This window comes from Macaca fascicularis, chromosome 15, assembly GCF_037993035.2.
Source record: "Macaca fascicularis isolate 582-1 chromosome 15, T2T-MFA8v1.1".
In the NCBI taxonomy this organism is placed as follows: domain Eukaryota; kingdom Metazoa; phylum Chordata; class Mammalia; order Primates; family Cercopithecidae; genus Macaca; species Macaca fascicularis.
In genome coordinates, this window is record NC_088389.1 from 94024930 (window position 1) to 94038597 (window position 13668).

The following is a 13668-nucleotide window of genomic DNA, read 5'->3' on the forward strand; positions in this document are numbered from 1 at the left end:
AATGTAATTAAACCATCTGAATCTGTCATTCTAGTCCTATAAATTCTAATTGAGGTATCTTGATGGTTATATGTGGTACTGTTTACACTGTTAACATCCACATGTAAGGCTATTACACAAATAAATAATCCATGTTAAAATTAAAAAAAATAGAATATAAGCATGAAGAGAAAGGAAGAAAGCAAAAACAATCCAGATTTCAAGTAGCAAAAGAAAAGATTTCACAATAGTTTCTTGGCTCCTTTTACAAACAGTATGAAAATATTTTTTTAAAAATAAAAAATATATACCATTATTTCTCTTGGCTTAAAAAATATGAAAATAATTTTAAATATACATCCCTCTTTGGAATATTTTCACCATACCACTAATTGAAAAGGATAACTTAAAGGGATACAGTAGCTAATTTTTATAAAATGAAAAGGTGACATGCAATCATTTTTGTAGGAATGGCTTCAATAAGGCAATACAAATAGCTAGACAAACCATGGAACACATCAATTATTTCAAACAAACAAAAGATGAAAGTAAAATTATGATGTTAAATGCAGATAGGAAATATCCACATTAAAATATCTATGACTGACTAATGATTACACCATTTTCCTTTCATTTCCTACAAACTAAATTACTAAGAAATATATTTCATTGTACATATATTTTGAAAATCCCTTCTTAGACTCTCTTCAATTTACTTATGTTTAAAAGAATTTTAAGCTCACAGAAAAATTTTAAAAAGCAAAAGAAAATTAACTCAAAATTACAATAATGGGGAATGTTGTAAATAAATTATGGTGTATTCACTTTTAAAATTATGTCTCAAAAGAATATTAATGGGAAAATCTTGATATATGAAAAATAGCAAGTATAGAATTGTATATATAGAATGGTTTCACTATTGAAAGAAATTGTGTAGTTGTTCAGAGACTACAACAAATGGAATGTATCTTCATCGTAATATCTTCCAATTTCTCTAAAAGCAGTATCTATATCACTTTCATAACTAGAAAAAAATACTTGAAAAGATAACTTTATAATTTAGTCTGCTGTTTCCCTTTTGTTAATCTAAATTAGTGATCTTTTGATGTATTCTTTGTTATGTCTACTTCTTAAATACCAGTATGTATTCCATTGTTTTGACAATATATGACAAAATTGTGTGCCTAGTAATCTGTTGGGATCTAAAGGAACTTTTTTTAAGTCAAGGAAAAAAAAGGCATGCAAACAAAAACCAAGATCTAATAAACAACAAAAGACTATGTGATTAAGTTGTATAGAAGAAACAATAAATGCTGTAAGTTCCCAGAAAAGAGGAAAATCAATGACATCTGGAGATATGTCAGGAAAATATGAATTTAGGAATAGCTGATAATAACAGACAACATTAATATGGTACTTACTAGTGAGAACCTTATCCTAGCAAGCTTATGTGAAAAAGAGAGAGCTTACCGCTATGGTTGGACCTACTAAGAACTGAGCATTCCCTGGTATCTTACTTACAATATGTAGGTTATACATGACTGTATGACCTTTTAATAGACAGAGCCTCTGCTAGTGAATAGGGCACAGTCAAAATCCTAGACCCTAAGCAATAAGATTAATTCTCCCTGAGATGACTAAAGGCAGAAAGGCAGGTAGAAAAGCTTATGTATTCCTTTCTCTATTTCACTGAATCACTTACAATGAACTCCTGCTACCAAGAAACAGTCTCTTGGTCAAGTCAATTTGAGTAATACTGCCTAATTCATCATCCTCTTGAAGATGTTCCATGCACATTACATGTTAAAGCCTCTGAAAAGTTCTTCAGTTGTAGGGAAAAGAGAGATCAGAGTGTTACTGTCTATGTAGAAAAGGAAGACATAAGAAACTCCATTTTGACCTGTACCCTGAACAATTGCTTTGCCCTGAGATGCTGTTAATCTGTAACTTTGCCCCAACCTTAAGCTCACAAAAACACATGTTGTATGGAATCAAGGTTTAAGGCTAGGGCTGTGCAGGATGTGCCTTGTTAACAAAATGTTTACAGGCAGCATGCTTGGTAAAAGTCATCGCTATTCTCCAGTCTCGATAAACCAGGGGCACAATGCACTGCGGAAAGCCGCAGGGACCTCTGCCCTGGAAAGCCGGGTATTGTCCAAGGTTTCTCCCCATGTGACAGTCTGAAATATGGCCTCATGGGATGGGAAAGACCTGACCATTCCCCAGCCTGACACCCCTGAAGGGTCTGTGCTGAGGAGGATTAGTAAAAGAGGAAGTCCTCTTGCAGTTAGACAGAGGAAGGCCACTGTCTCCTGCCTGCCCCTGGGAACTGAATGTATAAAACCCGATTGTACATTTGTTCAATTCTGAGATAGGAGAAAAACCACCCTGTGGCGGGAGGCAAGACGTGTTGGCAGCAATACTGCTTTATTATTCTTTACTCCACTGAGATGTCTGGGTGGAGAGAAGCATAAATCTGGCCTACGTGCACATCCAGGCATAGTACCTTCCCTTGAACTTACTTGTGACACAGATTCCTTTGCTCACATGTTTTCTTGCTGACCTTCTCCCCACTATCACCCTGCTCTCCTGCCACATTCCTCTTGCTGAGATAGTGAAAATAGTAATTAATAAATACTGAGGAAACTCAGAGACCGCTGCCGGTGTGGGTCTTCCATATGCTGAGTGGTGGTCCCCCCGGCCCACTTTTCTTTCTGTATAATTTGTCTCATTTCTTTTCTCAGTCTCTCATCCCACCTGATGAGAATTACTCACAGGTGTGGAGGGGCTGGCCCCCTTCATTCAGTAAAGATAGCTGTTTATTTAACACAGCATTTCTCCAACATCTGACAACCAAACCTTTTTTTTTCTACAAGCACTCTTTAAAATGTTGTAGAAAGTGAACTTTAGAAACACTCTAAGTTTTTCCTAAATGAAAGGATTATACTCTATTTGAAAAACTTCTGACAATTTACCTTGCCAAGTTGCTGTAGAAATTTCAAATGTCTCTCTTCAAACTGTGTAGGATCCCTGTCTTCAAAGGCACCAGAAAACCCTAGGGCACCTATCCTCATATTTGGTAACATGTCATTTTCTGTTAATAGTTCATAATCTGGAGAAATAAAGAATATTACCACCTTAAGTTAGCAAATAAAATTCTCTGGACTCAACTGATATACATTCAAGTTGGCCAAAATAATCATGAGTTACAAATACTAAATGATACAGGGAAACTCAAATAATTTAGATTATATTAATGGGAGCCTTTAATCATTACCCATAATCTGAAAGGCTTTCAAGAGAGACTTTGCAAAGGATAAATATTTGTTTTCCAAAATAAGTAGTTTTCATATTCATAAAGTAAGGTAATATACTGATATTTATTGTGAGAAAGGTGAGTAGTACTAGGGTAGAAAGCACCTATAGGTCAAACACATGCATTTCAGCTCAGTATTTTGAAAAACGAGAGAACAAACCAAAACAAATACAGCTCATGTTTAGAAAATCAATCATTTATAAAATATGAGAAACGTTAAAAAGAATTGATTTTTTTAAAGTCAATTTAAGCAGAAAAAAAAAAACACTATAATTTACAACTCATTAAATGGAAAACTAAAATTAGGTTACTGAAAGAGAAAAGGTCTTTTTTTAAAAAAGGAAATAATTCTCACTCAAGGAGATTAGAATATGTATAAAGCATGAAAAGCCATATGAACATAAGAAATTAAGAGGGCCTAAATGACATCAAGGAAATGTTTTAAAGGAATTAAAAATTAGTAATGATTCATTAAATACAATAAAGATAGAAAGCTGGAAAATCAATAAGATCACTCCATAAATACATACCTGGAGTAAACAAACTGTTAAGATCTCGTATGACGGCTCTGAAAGAAGGCCTGAAATCGGGTTCATAATCCATACAATTATTTATAAGGTTTGCTAATTCTGCCCACTTTGGTGCAGGAAGCTGGTGCCTATCTTCATAAAATTGCAGCTTCTATAATTAAAGAACCACAAAGAGAATAAATTGTGTAATGCCACACCAACCTTCTTTTAAAAATTAGATGGGCTAAAAAATACAAATCATGTGAAAGTAATATGAAAGTTCAGAGATAGAGTAATTCTAACTTAGTCTATATATAAACTTACTCTTTGAGAATCCAGGGCACTTAGAGGTTTATCTCCTCCACTGCAGATTTCCCACAAAGTGGTACCAAAACTCCATTTGTCTGTTGCCAAATTTAAATTTTTAGGATTTTCAATGCATTCAGGTGGTACCCATGGTATTCTCTCCTGAAGAACTTTTAAATGATAAGAACAGAGTAGGGTTAAATAATTCACAAGTAAACCAATCTTTTATATGTAAATAGCTTTAAAGTTCAAATCATTTGAATAATCAGGTCTATTTTCTGTATTTTGGAGGGGGTGGATGTGTAAGTGCACATGACTGCATAAGCTTAAGAGCCAGAAGGGACCTTCAAGGTCATCTAGTTCAATATCTCATCTTCAACGATGACAACATGGAGACACATGATTAAGTAATCTGCCCGAAGCCACACAATTTGTTAGCAGCAGAGACAGAATTAGAATCCTGTACAGTGAGTTCTGAATCAATTAATCTTTCCATTAAACCATAGTGTCTCAACTGGCATTTTTCATTAGTTTTACCTTCAAAAAAAAAAATTTTTTTTTTGAGACAGGGTGACACTCTGTCACCCAGGCTGGAGTGCAGTGGCACAATTGCAGCTCACTATGCTTTGACCTCTTGGGCTTAAGTGATAAAGCAATCAGTCTCCCAAAGGGTTGGAATTACAGGCATGAGCCACTGCGCCTGGCCAAATCTTTTTTTTTTTAATATAGTTTATCCTAAAATTGTCCCATGATACTTTTTGGTATTTCTTCATAAGGTAATGTTACATCATTCAGAGATGTTCTACTGATTTAATAGCCTTGGCAATTCTCACTTGCAGATGATAAAAAAAACCAAGGACCAACAAGCGTTTATAGCTGAGGCATGGCTAAATTGCACCAAAATATTCTAGGTATATGGAATTGATACAGGTGGGCTCTGCTCAAATCGTGGAATTTCTCAAGCAAAGTTTCTGTGGTCTTTGATTCCACCAGAAGGACTGTATTCAAGAAAGGAAGCAGCAATATAACCCTACTTTCTAGTATTCTGACATAGACAGACAAATTGATTGATTGAAAACTACGTTCACCATATGAATACATTTTTTTCCATCTTCACTTCTGATTCCAAAGGATAAAATTTCCCAGAATACCAGATGTAAGACCCTGTAAGAATTTTGTGCCATACTCTTGTACTACTGCCCAATTATCACTGTCTTCACTGTCAGATAAGTCATTATGTACTATTGGCTTAAATTGATCAATTTAGAATCTAAATTTGGAACATCCAATTAGACAAATTAGCTAAGATAACAAAATTCATTTATAATTATCTAGACCCCCCAAAAAACCCCTCTCAACTATCTGACTGAAATTTGTATTTTTAACCCACTGTGTTAAGTAGTAAAGATTAACAAACACAAATGAAAGTTTTTTAAGGTTTTAAAAAGTCAGAATTAGCTGGATAATTAAACTAATTTCTTCACAGAGGGTAGAAAAAAATCCTAAGATCTCAGGCTAGATAAATTTTTATTTAGTGATGAGAAGAAAAAAATATTTAGAAAATGTACTTGTGGCTCAAGGAATATTAGAAAACCTCATATTAAAAATAGATAAAATCCTATCCTTCATATATAGAGATTAAAACTGTTTTTAAAAAATCACCTCACAGTCCATAGTTATATGCTTATAAGAAAGAAAAATAGAGACTAAGATTTAACTAACAATTTAAATGGCTAAAAGTGATAGATACTTTTATTATTAATCAGGAACATATGAATTAAATGGAGTTCAAGGAAAATTAACAACATGGTCTTTACACCACTGCCCAAGTAAAGTTTAGTAACATTATATATAATCCCTCTAGAACTTACTGTCCTTTGGCAAAACTGTAATACTAATGCCAGGATCACTAAGTTTGATGAAAGGAGGATTTCCTGTCTTCCTGTCTTCTTCTCTGATAAGTAGAATATTTTTGGCGCACACATTCCCATGAATAAGGGTGTTTTCTTCCTATTAGAGTTAAACGCACATATATTCAAATATCAATCCACAAATATTTGAGCATTTAGTAGTTCAAGCCCCCAAAACAGATTTAAAGAAGAAAAATATATAAGATAGTATAATAAATATTAATTTGGAGGCATGCATTGAGAAAAAAGGAAATTTATGACTCCTAACTATGCTTCCTGTTTTACATTTTAAATAACACAATAATCTATGCTTGTGATGAAATGAATAAATTAAAACTACCCAATGCCACTTAATGTGAGTTCTAAGGCTGAGATGGTTTGTGTTTCTGGATGGGAGCTGACATTAAGAAACACTACTTCAGTTCTGCAGCAGAACATAGGTGGCACCCTGAGGGGTCTGATCACTGGCAGGCCCTCTGGTACTCTTCTCTGTCAACGCTGCTTTCTCATGGACCATAATGTACAATGGCCCAAAAATAGAGAAGCACATGTTGCTGCATAATTTTTGGTTGAATTTTCTAAATCCAAAAGACACAAAATACAGACTGTCTATTAGTAGTTCTAAGATATTGATGGGATGACAAAACTTTTTTTCAAAAGTGATTTTACATACATAAACATATGCCTAAAGTAATCTCTTTTATCACCTAACATAGACTGTTTTACATGAATTGGCATCCAATTACAGATTTATTTTTTGTTTCCAGGTAAAGATAATTTGTATATTGTTTTATAAAATAAAACAGTGTCTTTTTGATAAAATGGATATACTACTTACTAGAAAATGCATGGCCCATGCCAACTGTTTCGCAACTTCAAGTTTCCATAATATATTTATACAATTTTTATTCTTTTTCAGGTATGTATCTAGTGATCCAAATTTTACAAACTCCTGAACCAGAATATCTGCATTAAAATATAAGTAATAATAAGGCTTAAGTATAAATTTAATTAAATATATGTAATTTAAATCTTCATATACTTACATGTGACTATTATAGGTAAAGAAAGTAAATTAGGCAAAACTCAAAACTTCAAAGAAAACTTAGTGGATACACAGCATTATATTTTTGGTTTTTAGTTTACTTACAACAGCAAGAGTAGGAGTCTAAACAATTATATGTTATTTTTTATGTATATATAACATAAATGTATAATATATAATATACCAGCACACCTTTATATATTAGTACTGAATTATGGCTGTTTTTTTTTAAAAAATGAAAATTTCTCACTTAATTTATCATCCACATAACATTTTAGACATTCAAACCTTCCTGAAGTTCTTCTACACACAAAAATTACTAACAATGTCTATAGTATTATAGACATAAAGGAGAATTTGAGTTCTAGCTCCATTTAATCTTTTAATTTATTCTGCAAAAAATACAAAAATGTTTTGTGCTGCTTTATCTTTAAAACTTAAAAAAATATATATATAAAACATATTTTTCCAGAAAAACAAGTGTTGGCTTCCAAAAACAATCCTGGACTCCTTCGTGGTCCACAGGAGCCTCTCAGATACCTCCATATAACAGGTTCCAAACCACTGCTTTTGAAAATACTATCAATTTTCAAAGATATGAAAAAATGTTATACAAGTGTAGATGTGGATTTAATCTGCATTACTAGTGGAAAATAGGGAATTATATAAACAATTTTCTTGAATGTAAACTTTGTGAGGCACTAAAATACAGGCATACCTCGAAGATATTACCAGTTTGGTTTTAGACTACCATAATAAAGCAAGTCATTAATTTCTTGGTATCCCAATACATATAAAACTTGTATTTACACTATAATGGAGTCTATTTAGTGTGCAACAGCATTATATCTTTAAAAAAAAAAAAAAACAAAGAATATACTTTTAAAAAATACTTCATTGCCAAAAAAGGTGCTAATGATAATCTGAGCCTTCAGAAAGTTGTAATCTTTTTGCTTGCGGAGGATCTTGCCTTTTGATGTTAATGGCTGCTGACTGATCATGGTGGTGGCTGCTTAAAGTTCAGGTGGCTGCAGCAGTTTCTTAAAATAAGACAACAATGATATTCACTGCAGACTCTTCCTTTCATGAAAGACTTCTCTGTAGCATGCAATGCTGTTTCATAGCATTCTACCCACAGTAGAACTTTACAGGGTCAGTCCTCTCAAACCCTGCCACTGCTTTATCAACCAAGTTTATGTAATATTCTAAGCCTTTTGTTGTCATTTCACCATTTTCACAGCATCATCACTAGGAGTAGATTCCATCTTAAGAAACCACTTTCTTTGCTTATCCATAAGAAGCAACGCCTCATTCTTTCAGGGTTTAATCATGAGATTGTAGCAATTGAGTCACATCTTCAAGCTCCACTTCTTAGTTCTCTTACTGTTTCCACCACCTCTGCAGTGACCTCCTTCATTAAAGTACCATATCCCTCAAAGTCATCCAGGAGGGTTAGAATGAACTTTTCCAAATTCCTATTAATGTTACCATTTTGATTTCCTTCCATGAACCATGAATGCTATTCCTGGCATCTAGAATGGTGAATCCTTTCCATAAGTTTTTCTACTTACTTTACCCAGATCCACCAGAGGAATCACTATCTATGGCAGCTTAGCCTTACAAAATGTATTTCTTAGATAATAAGACTTGAAAGTTGAAATTCCTCCTTGATCCATGGGCTATAGAATGGATGTTATGTCACCAAGCATGAAAATAACATGAATATCCTTGTACATCTCCATCAGAGTGCTTGGGTGACCAGGTACATTGTCAATGAGCAGTAATACTTTGAAAGCAATCTTTTTTTCTGAGCAGATCTCAACAATGGGCTTAAAATAGTCAGTAAACCATGCTATAAACAGACGTGCTGTCATCCAGGCTTTATTGTTCCATTTATAGAGCACAGGCAGAGTAGACTTAGCATAATTTGTAGAGCCCTGGGATTTTTGGAATGGTAAATGAGCACTGGTTTGAATTTCAAGTCACCAGTGGCATTAGCCCTTAGCAAGAGGGTCAGCCTGTCCTTTGAAGCTTTGAAGGCAAGCACTGACTTCTCCTCACTAGCTGTGGAAGTCCTAGATGGCATATTCTTCCAACAGAAGGCTGTTTTGTTTACATTTGAAAATCTGTTTGTTAGTGTCACCATCTTCATCAATGGTCCTTGCTAGATCTTCTGGATAACTATCTGTAGCTTCCACATCAGCATTTTCTGCTTCATCTTGCACTTATGCTGTGGACATGGCTTCTTTTCTTAAACCTCATGAACCAACCTCTTGTAGCTTCCAGCTTTTCTTCTGCAGCTTCCTCACCTCTCTCAGCCTTCATAGAACTGAAGATCAGTAAGGTCTTGCTCTAGATTGGGCTTTGGCTTAAGGGAATGTTGTGGCTGGTTTGATCTTCTATCTAGAACTTTCTCTGTATCATCAATAAGGCTGTTCACTTTCTTGTAATTTATGTGCTCACAGTAGTAGCACTTTCAATTTCCTTCAAGGACTTTTCCTTTGGATTCATAACTTGCCTTTTTTAGTGCAAGAGGCCTAGCTTTCAGCCTGTCTTGGCTTTCAGCATGCCTTCCTCACTAAGCCATCTTCATCAGTGGTCTTTGCTACATCTTCTGGATAACTTGGGGCAGCTTCCACATCAACATTTGCTGCTTCATTTCTAGCTTTCGATTTAAAGTGAGAGATGGGTGAATATTCCTTTCACTTGAACATTTAAAGACCATTATGGGATTACTAAATGGCCTAATTTCAATATTGTTGTCTTGGGGAATAGGGAGGCCCCAGGAGAGGGAGAGAGACAGAGGAATGGCTCATTGATGTAGCAGTCAGAGCACTCACTGCATTTATCTATGAAGTTTGCCTTCTTATATTCTCTCTGTTTGAAACACCCCAGAATAATTACAATACTAGCATTAAAGATTACTGATCACAGATCACCATATGGTTTTTTTTAAAGTTTGAAATGTTGCCAGAATTACCAAAATGTGACACAGAGACATGAAATGAGCACATGCTGTTGGAAAACTGTTGCCGACAGAGTTGCTAGACACTGGGTTGCCAAAAACCTTCAATATGTAAAAAATACAATATCTAAGAAGCACAATAAAGCAAGGTGCAATAAAATGAGGCATGCCTGTATACTATTAAAGCTTGGGGTATGATTTATACTTTTAGTAGTTTCTATGAACAACCTAAATTTAACCAAAAAATATATCTAGTGTCATATCAACACAATATTTTCAGTCAGTTCCATTAAAAATTAAGTGTATCATTTATATGCTTTGTCTTCATAATTCCAGAGAAGTTTGTAATGAAAAGGCCAGTTATTCCAATGCTATGTTGAACCTGCCATAATCTCTTTTGCTGTCATGAACACAAAATGTTATAGACATTTGTTTCCTATAATACTCTATTGTTTGGGCATTGTAACCTTCTACTTTTAACTTTATTCATTGGTTTCCTTTTTCACAAGATATAACTGAACAGTCCTACAGTGTTTTCAGTTTCAAAAATATTTAATTCCTGTTAAATTATGGGTTACACTGACACCTAGCTGTGATCCTGAAACTGAATTTTCTATATAAACAAAAATAGATGATCTGAGAAAGGCATTAGAAAGCCTGTAGTTTTACTTACTCTCCTCTCCACAGACACATACTCCATAATTTAAAACCAAATGCTTGTGAGAAAGCTTGCTCATCATGCTTGCTGCTTCAAAGAAAGACTAAGGAAAAGAAAAACAAAAAGTACAAAGAATTGTTGTTTGACTGTTGTCCATAAGTACTCAGTTCAGAAAATTCTCTCTGCCATAATAAAGATGCACTTTCTCCTACTCTCAGCATGACTATAGATAAGGATACAATGTGCTTTGGTCCCTTTATATGGACCTGCAACGACCATCAACGTTCTGAGGAAACCCCTGTGTAAGTCTGGAATATGGAGATCAAAGTGAGAGACAGCAAGAGTGGTACAGGAATCATGAATGATGCCAGTCAAACAGGCTTGATGCTTAACACCTGAAATAGAGGACAGATGTACAACCAGAGGTAGACATCAGAGATAGATATAGGGAACTGAGTTAGATGGATGTAGCCTTTAAATAATACTTCCTAAAGAATTAAAAATGTGCAGATAAAATATCATGACATCTGTGTTAGGACACTAGCATAGTTTTAACATCACTCCAATTCCACTAGACATTGACTAGAACCACTGGGTATGACTGTTTAGTGAATCATGATCACCAATACTGTGGTGTTCTGGATTAGAACAACTCTTTGGCTTGAACTTTTCACATCATCTTCCACTAACACCCTTTAAGATATTGTAAGTATCATATCTTGCTGTGTTCGGAGCTCTGGCAACTGGCCACAGGGTCTGCCAGCTAGCATCTCTGGATGATGCCCAGAGGCATCCAGATTTCACTAAGTATGTTCCTTAGTACAGTGCCTTTGAAACTTTTTTTTTTTTAAATAAATGAAATTGTAGAAGAACCTCTGTGTAACCCATAAAGCTCTGGGGAGCCAAGTTTGAAAATCATGGCCACAGTATATGCAGAAATGTAATAACACTCCTAACATGCTAAACATAATTAGTTTGGAATTAATTTTTTGTAATCCTGTAATTTTCAAACCCTGTAATTCTATAGCCCCACAAGAATATATTGTCAGAGAAGTCCTTGATACATTTAAAACTTACAATTTTGAAAAGCTGCACACGAGTATGTTGTATGAATATGAGAGTACATCTTTAAACAGCATAAACTACATGAACTAAAGAACATACACACCTCTGAATAGTTTCTATGTGCTTTATCCAGAACTTTTAAAAGAACTTCTGTTTCATGAAGTTGACCATAGTCTCCTACTTCTCTTCGTATGCCTTTAAAAATCTTTGTGAAAGTGCCTTGGCCAAGGCTTTCATTCTTCAAGAGAAAAAGGTAAAAGTAAAGAATGAGTAAAGATGGAGAACAAAGTAGGAACAAGAAAATACATTCAATGAGGAAGAATTTTTTTTTTAATCCATAAGCAAGTATTTTCCTTAGAGTCTAAATCCAGATTTGAGACTCCAAATTAATTCTTTTATTCTGCTTCCTTAAATATTAATGAGAGACAGAAAACAAGGATTAATGAATTAAGTGTATTTTGGCTCTACTTGGTTTTGAAATCTCCTGAATGGGCTATAATTATCACTTTTTAAAAACAGAGTCAGTGTTTACCTACATTTGCTTACATGAGAATCATTTTGTTTGCCTTTCCTACTAGTACAATAGAGAATGTGGTCTGCAGAGGCAGAATATCTGACTTTTTCTTATTACCACTTTTATGACCTTGTACAGGCTATTTAATCTCTGTGCTGCAGCTGTCTTGGTTTCTTCATCTGAAAAATGAGAAAAGTAACTATTTTCCCATAGGATTGTTATAAACAGTAAGTGAATAAATACAAAAAGCCCTTAGTACAGTCCATGACACATAGTAAATGTGCATTAAGTATTAGCTATTACTACTAATACTAGTATTTCTTGCATATCTTTACAAAGTAATTGTTGAAAGCCTGCACTCTGAAGTAAGGCTGCTTGTGTTCAAATCCAAGGTCTACTATTTATTAGTTTTGTAATGTTAGTCAAGTTACCTGGCCACTCTGTTTCCTATTATTCACATGAGGACTTGTCTCCTTAAAGAGCTCAGATATCAGTTGTTCTTTCTCATTCTGCCTAACGCCCCTTAATCCCTCTTTCATATAACCCATTTCTTTCTCCCTAACCCCTACATTCTTAATAATTTCTTCAGATCTAGCTTGCAGTTCACATCTCTCTTCAGCTATAAGTAATTTCCTTTTCATCCTGTATATTCTGTTTTAATGTCAGTGACGATATTTATCATTTCTATGTTTTCCTGAAATCTTTTTTGTTTGTTAAAACAATGTCTTATTTCTCCATGGTTTCAATTCCTTTTCTATCTTTAAACATGTATATGTATTTTATAGTCTGTATCTGAAAATTCTGTGATAGGAAGTTCCTGGAGTTCTAATTTTGATGTTTGTTGGTCTACTGACTCTTACTTAATCCTGCATTATTTCCTTGTATGCTTCTAAATTTTCTATTAAAAGCTCATGTATGGAATGGTTTTATCTGTGGGAATCATGGGTTGCCTAGGTTAAGAGTATTTTTTTGTTTCTTCTAAGCACCACACAATATTAGGAGAGGACCACATTTAATTTAGAGTTTCTCAGTCTATGTAGGTAGTATAATGAAACCCAAATTCAAAAGCTTGTGATGACAAATTCTTAGGAGAGACTGTTTCCTCACTAGAAACCCAATTAAAAATGACAAAATTCCTTTTCTTCTCTGCTTGCCAGTGGGTGAATTTTTCACATTCTATATATTGTTTTACTGAGGATGTATTTACTTAAGGGTCCTAGTTTTATTCAGGGATAGTCTCACTTTTAACTCCTTGCCTTGTGCAGGTCTGAGACCTGGCCCTTTTAAATTGCTTTTAAGTCTTAACCCCCTTGATAAATGTGGCTGATCACCAGTCTCACCACCTGGCAGCCAAATTATCAGATCTTATGGATTACAGTTGACTCTTGAACAGCATGGGTT

At 34.4% G+C, this 13668-nt stretch overlaps 1 protein-coding gene and 1 pseudogene across 10 annotated transcripts in view; one reads left to right on the forward strand and one right to left on the reverse strand.

The window, feature by feature from the left end:
• JAK2 (Janus kinase 2) overlaps nt 1–13668 on the reverse strand; it is a 155614-nt gene that overhangs the window by 49403 nt on the left and 92543 nt on the right. For all 10 annotated transcript variants that reach the window (XM_074017539.1, XM_074017535.1, XM_065530593.1 and 7 more), the window contains 7 exons: nt 11857–11991; nt 10704–10791; nt 6859–6986; nt 5982–6120; nt 4129–4280; nt 3826–3976; nt 2955–3091 (listed from right to left, as the gene is read on the reverse strand). In XM_074017539.1, coding sequence (XP_073873640.1) covers nt 2955–3091; nt 3826–3976; nt 4129–4280; nt 5982–6120; nt 6859–6986; nt 10704–10791; nt 11857–11991 — 930 coding nt within the window. The remainder of the gene's footprint in view (nt 1–2954; nt 3092–3825; nt 3977–4128; nt 4281–5981; nt 6121–6858; nt 6987–10703; nt 10792–11856; nt 11992–13668) is intronic.
• LOC135967578 (uncharacterized) lies at nt 1993–2620 on the forward strand (annotated as a pseudogene).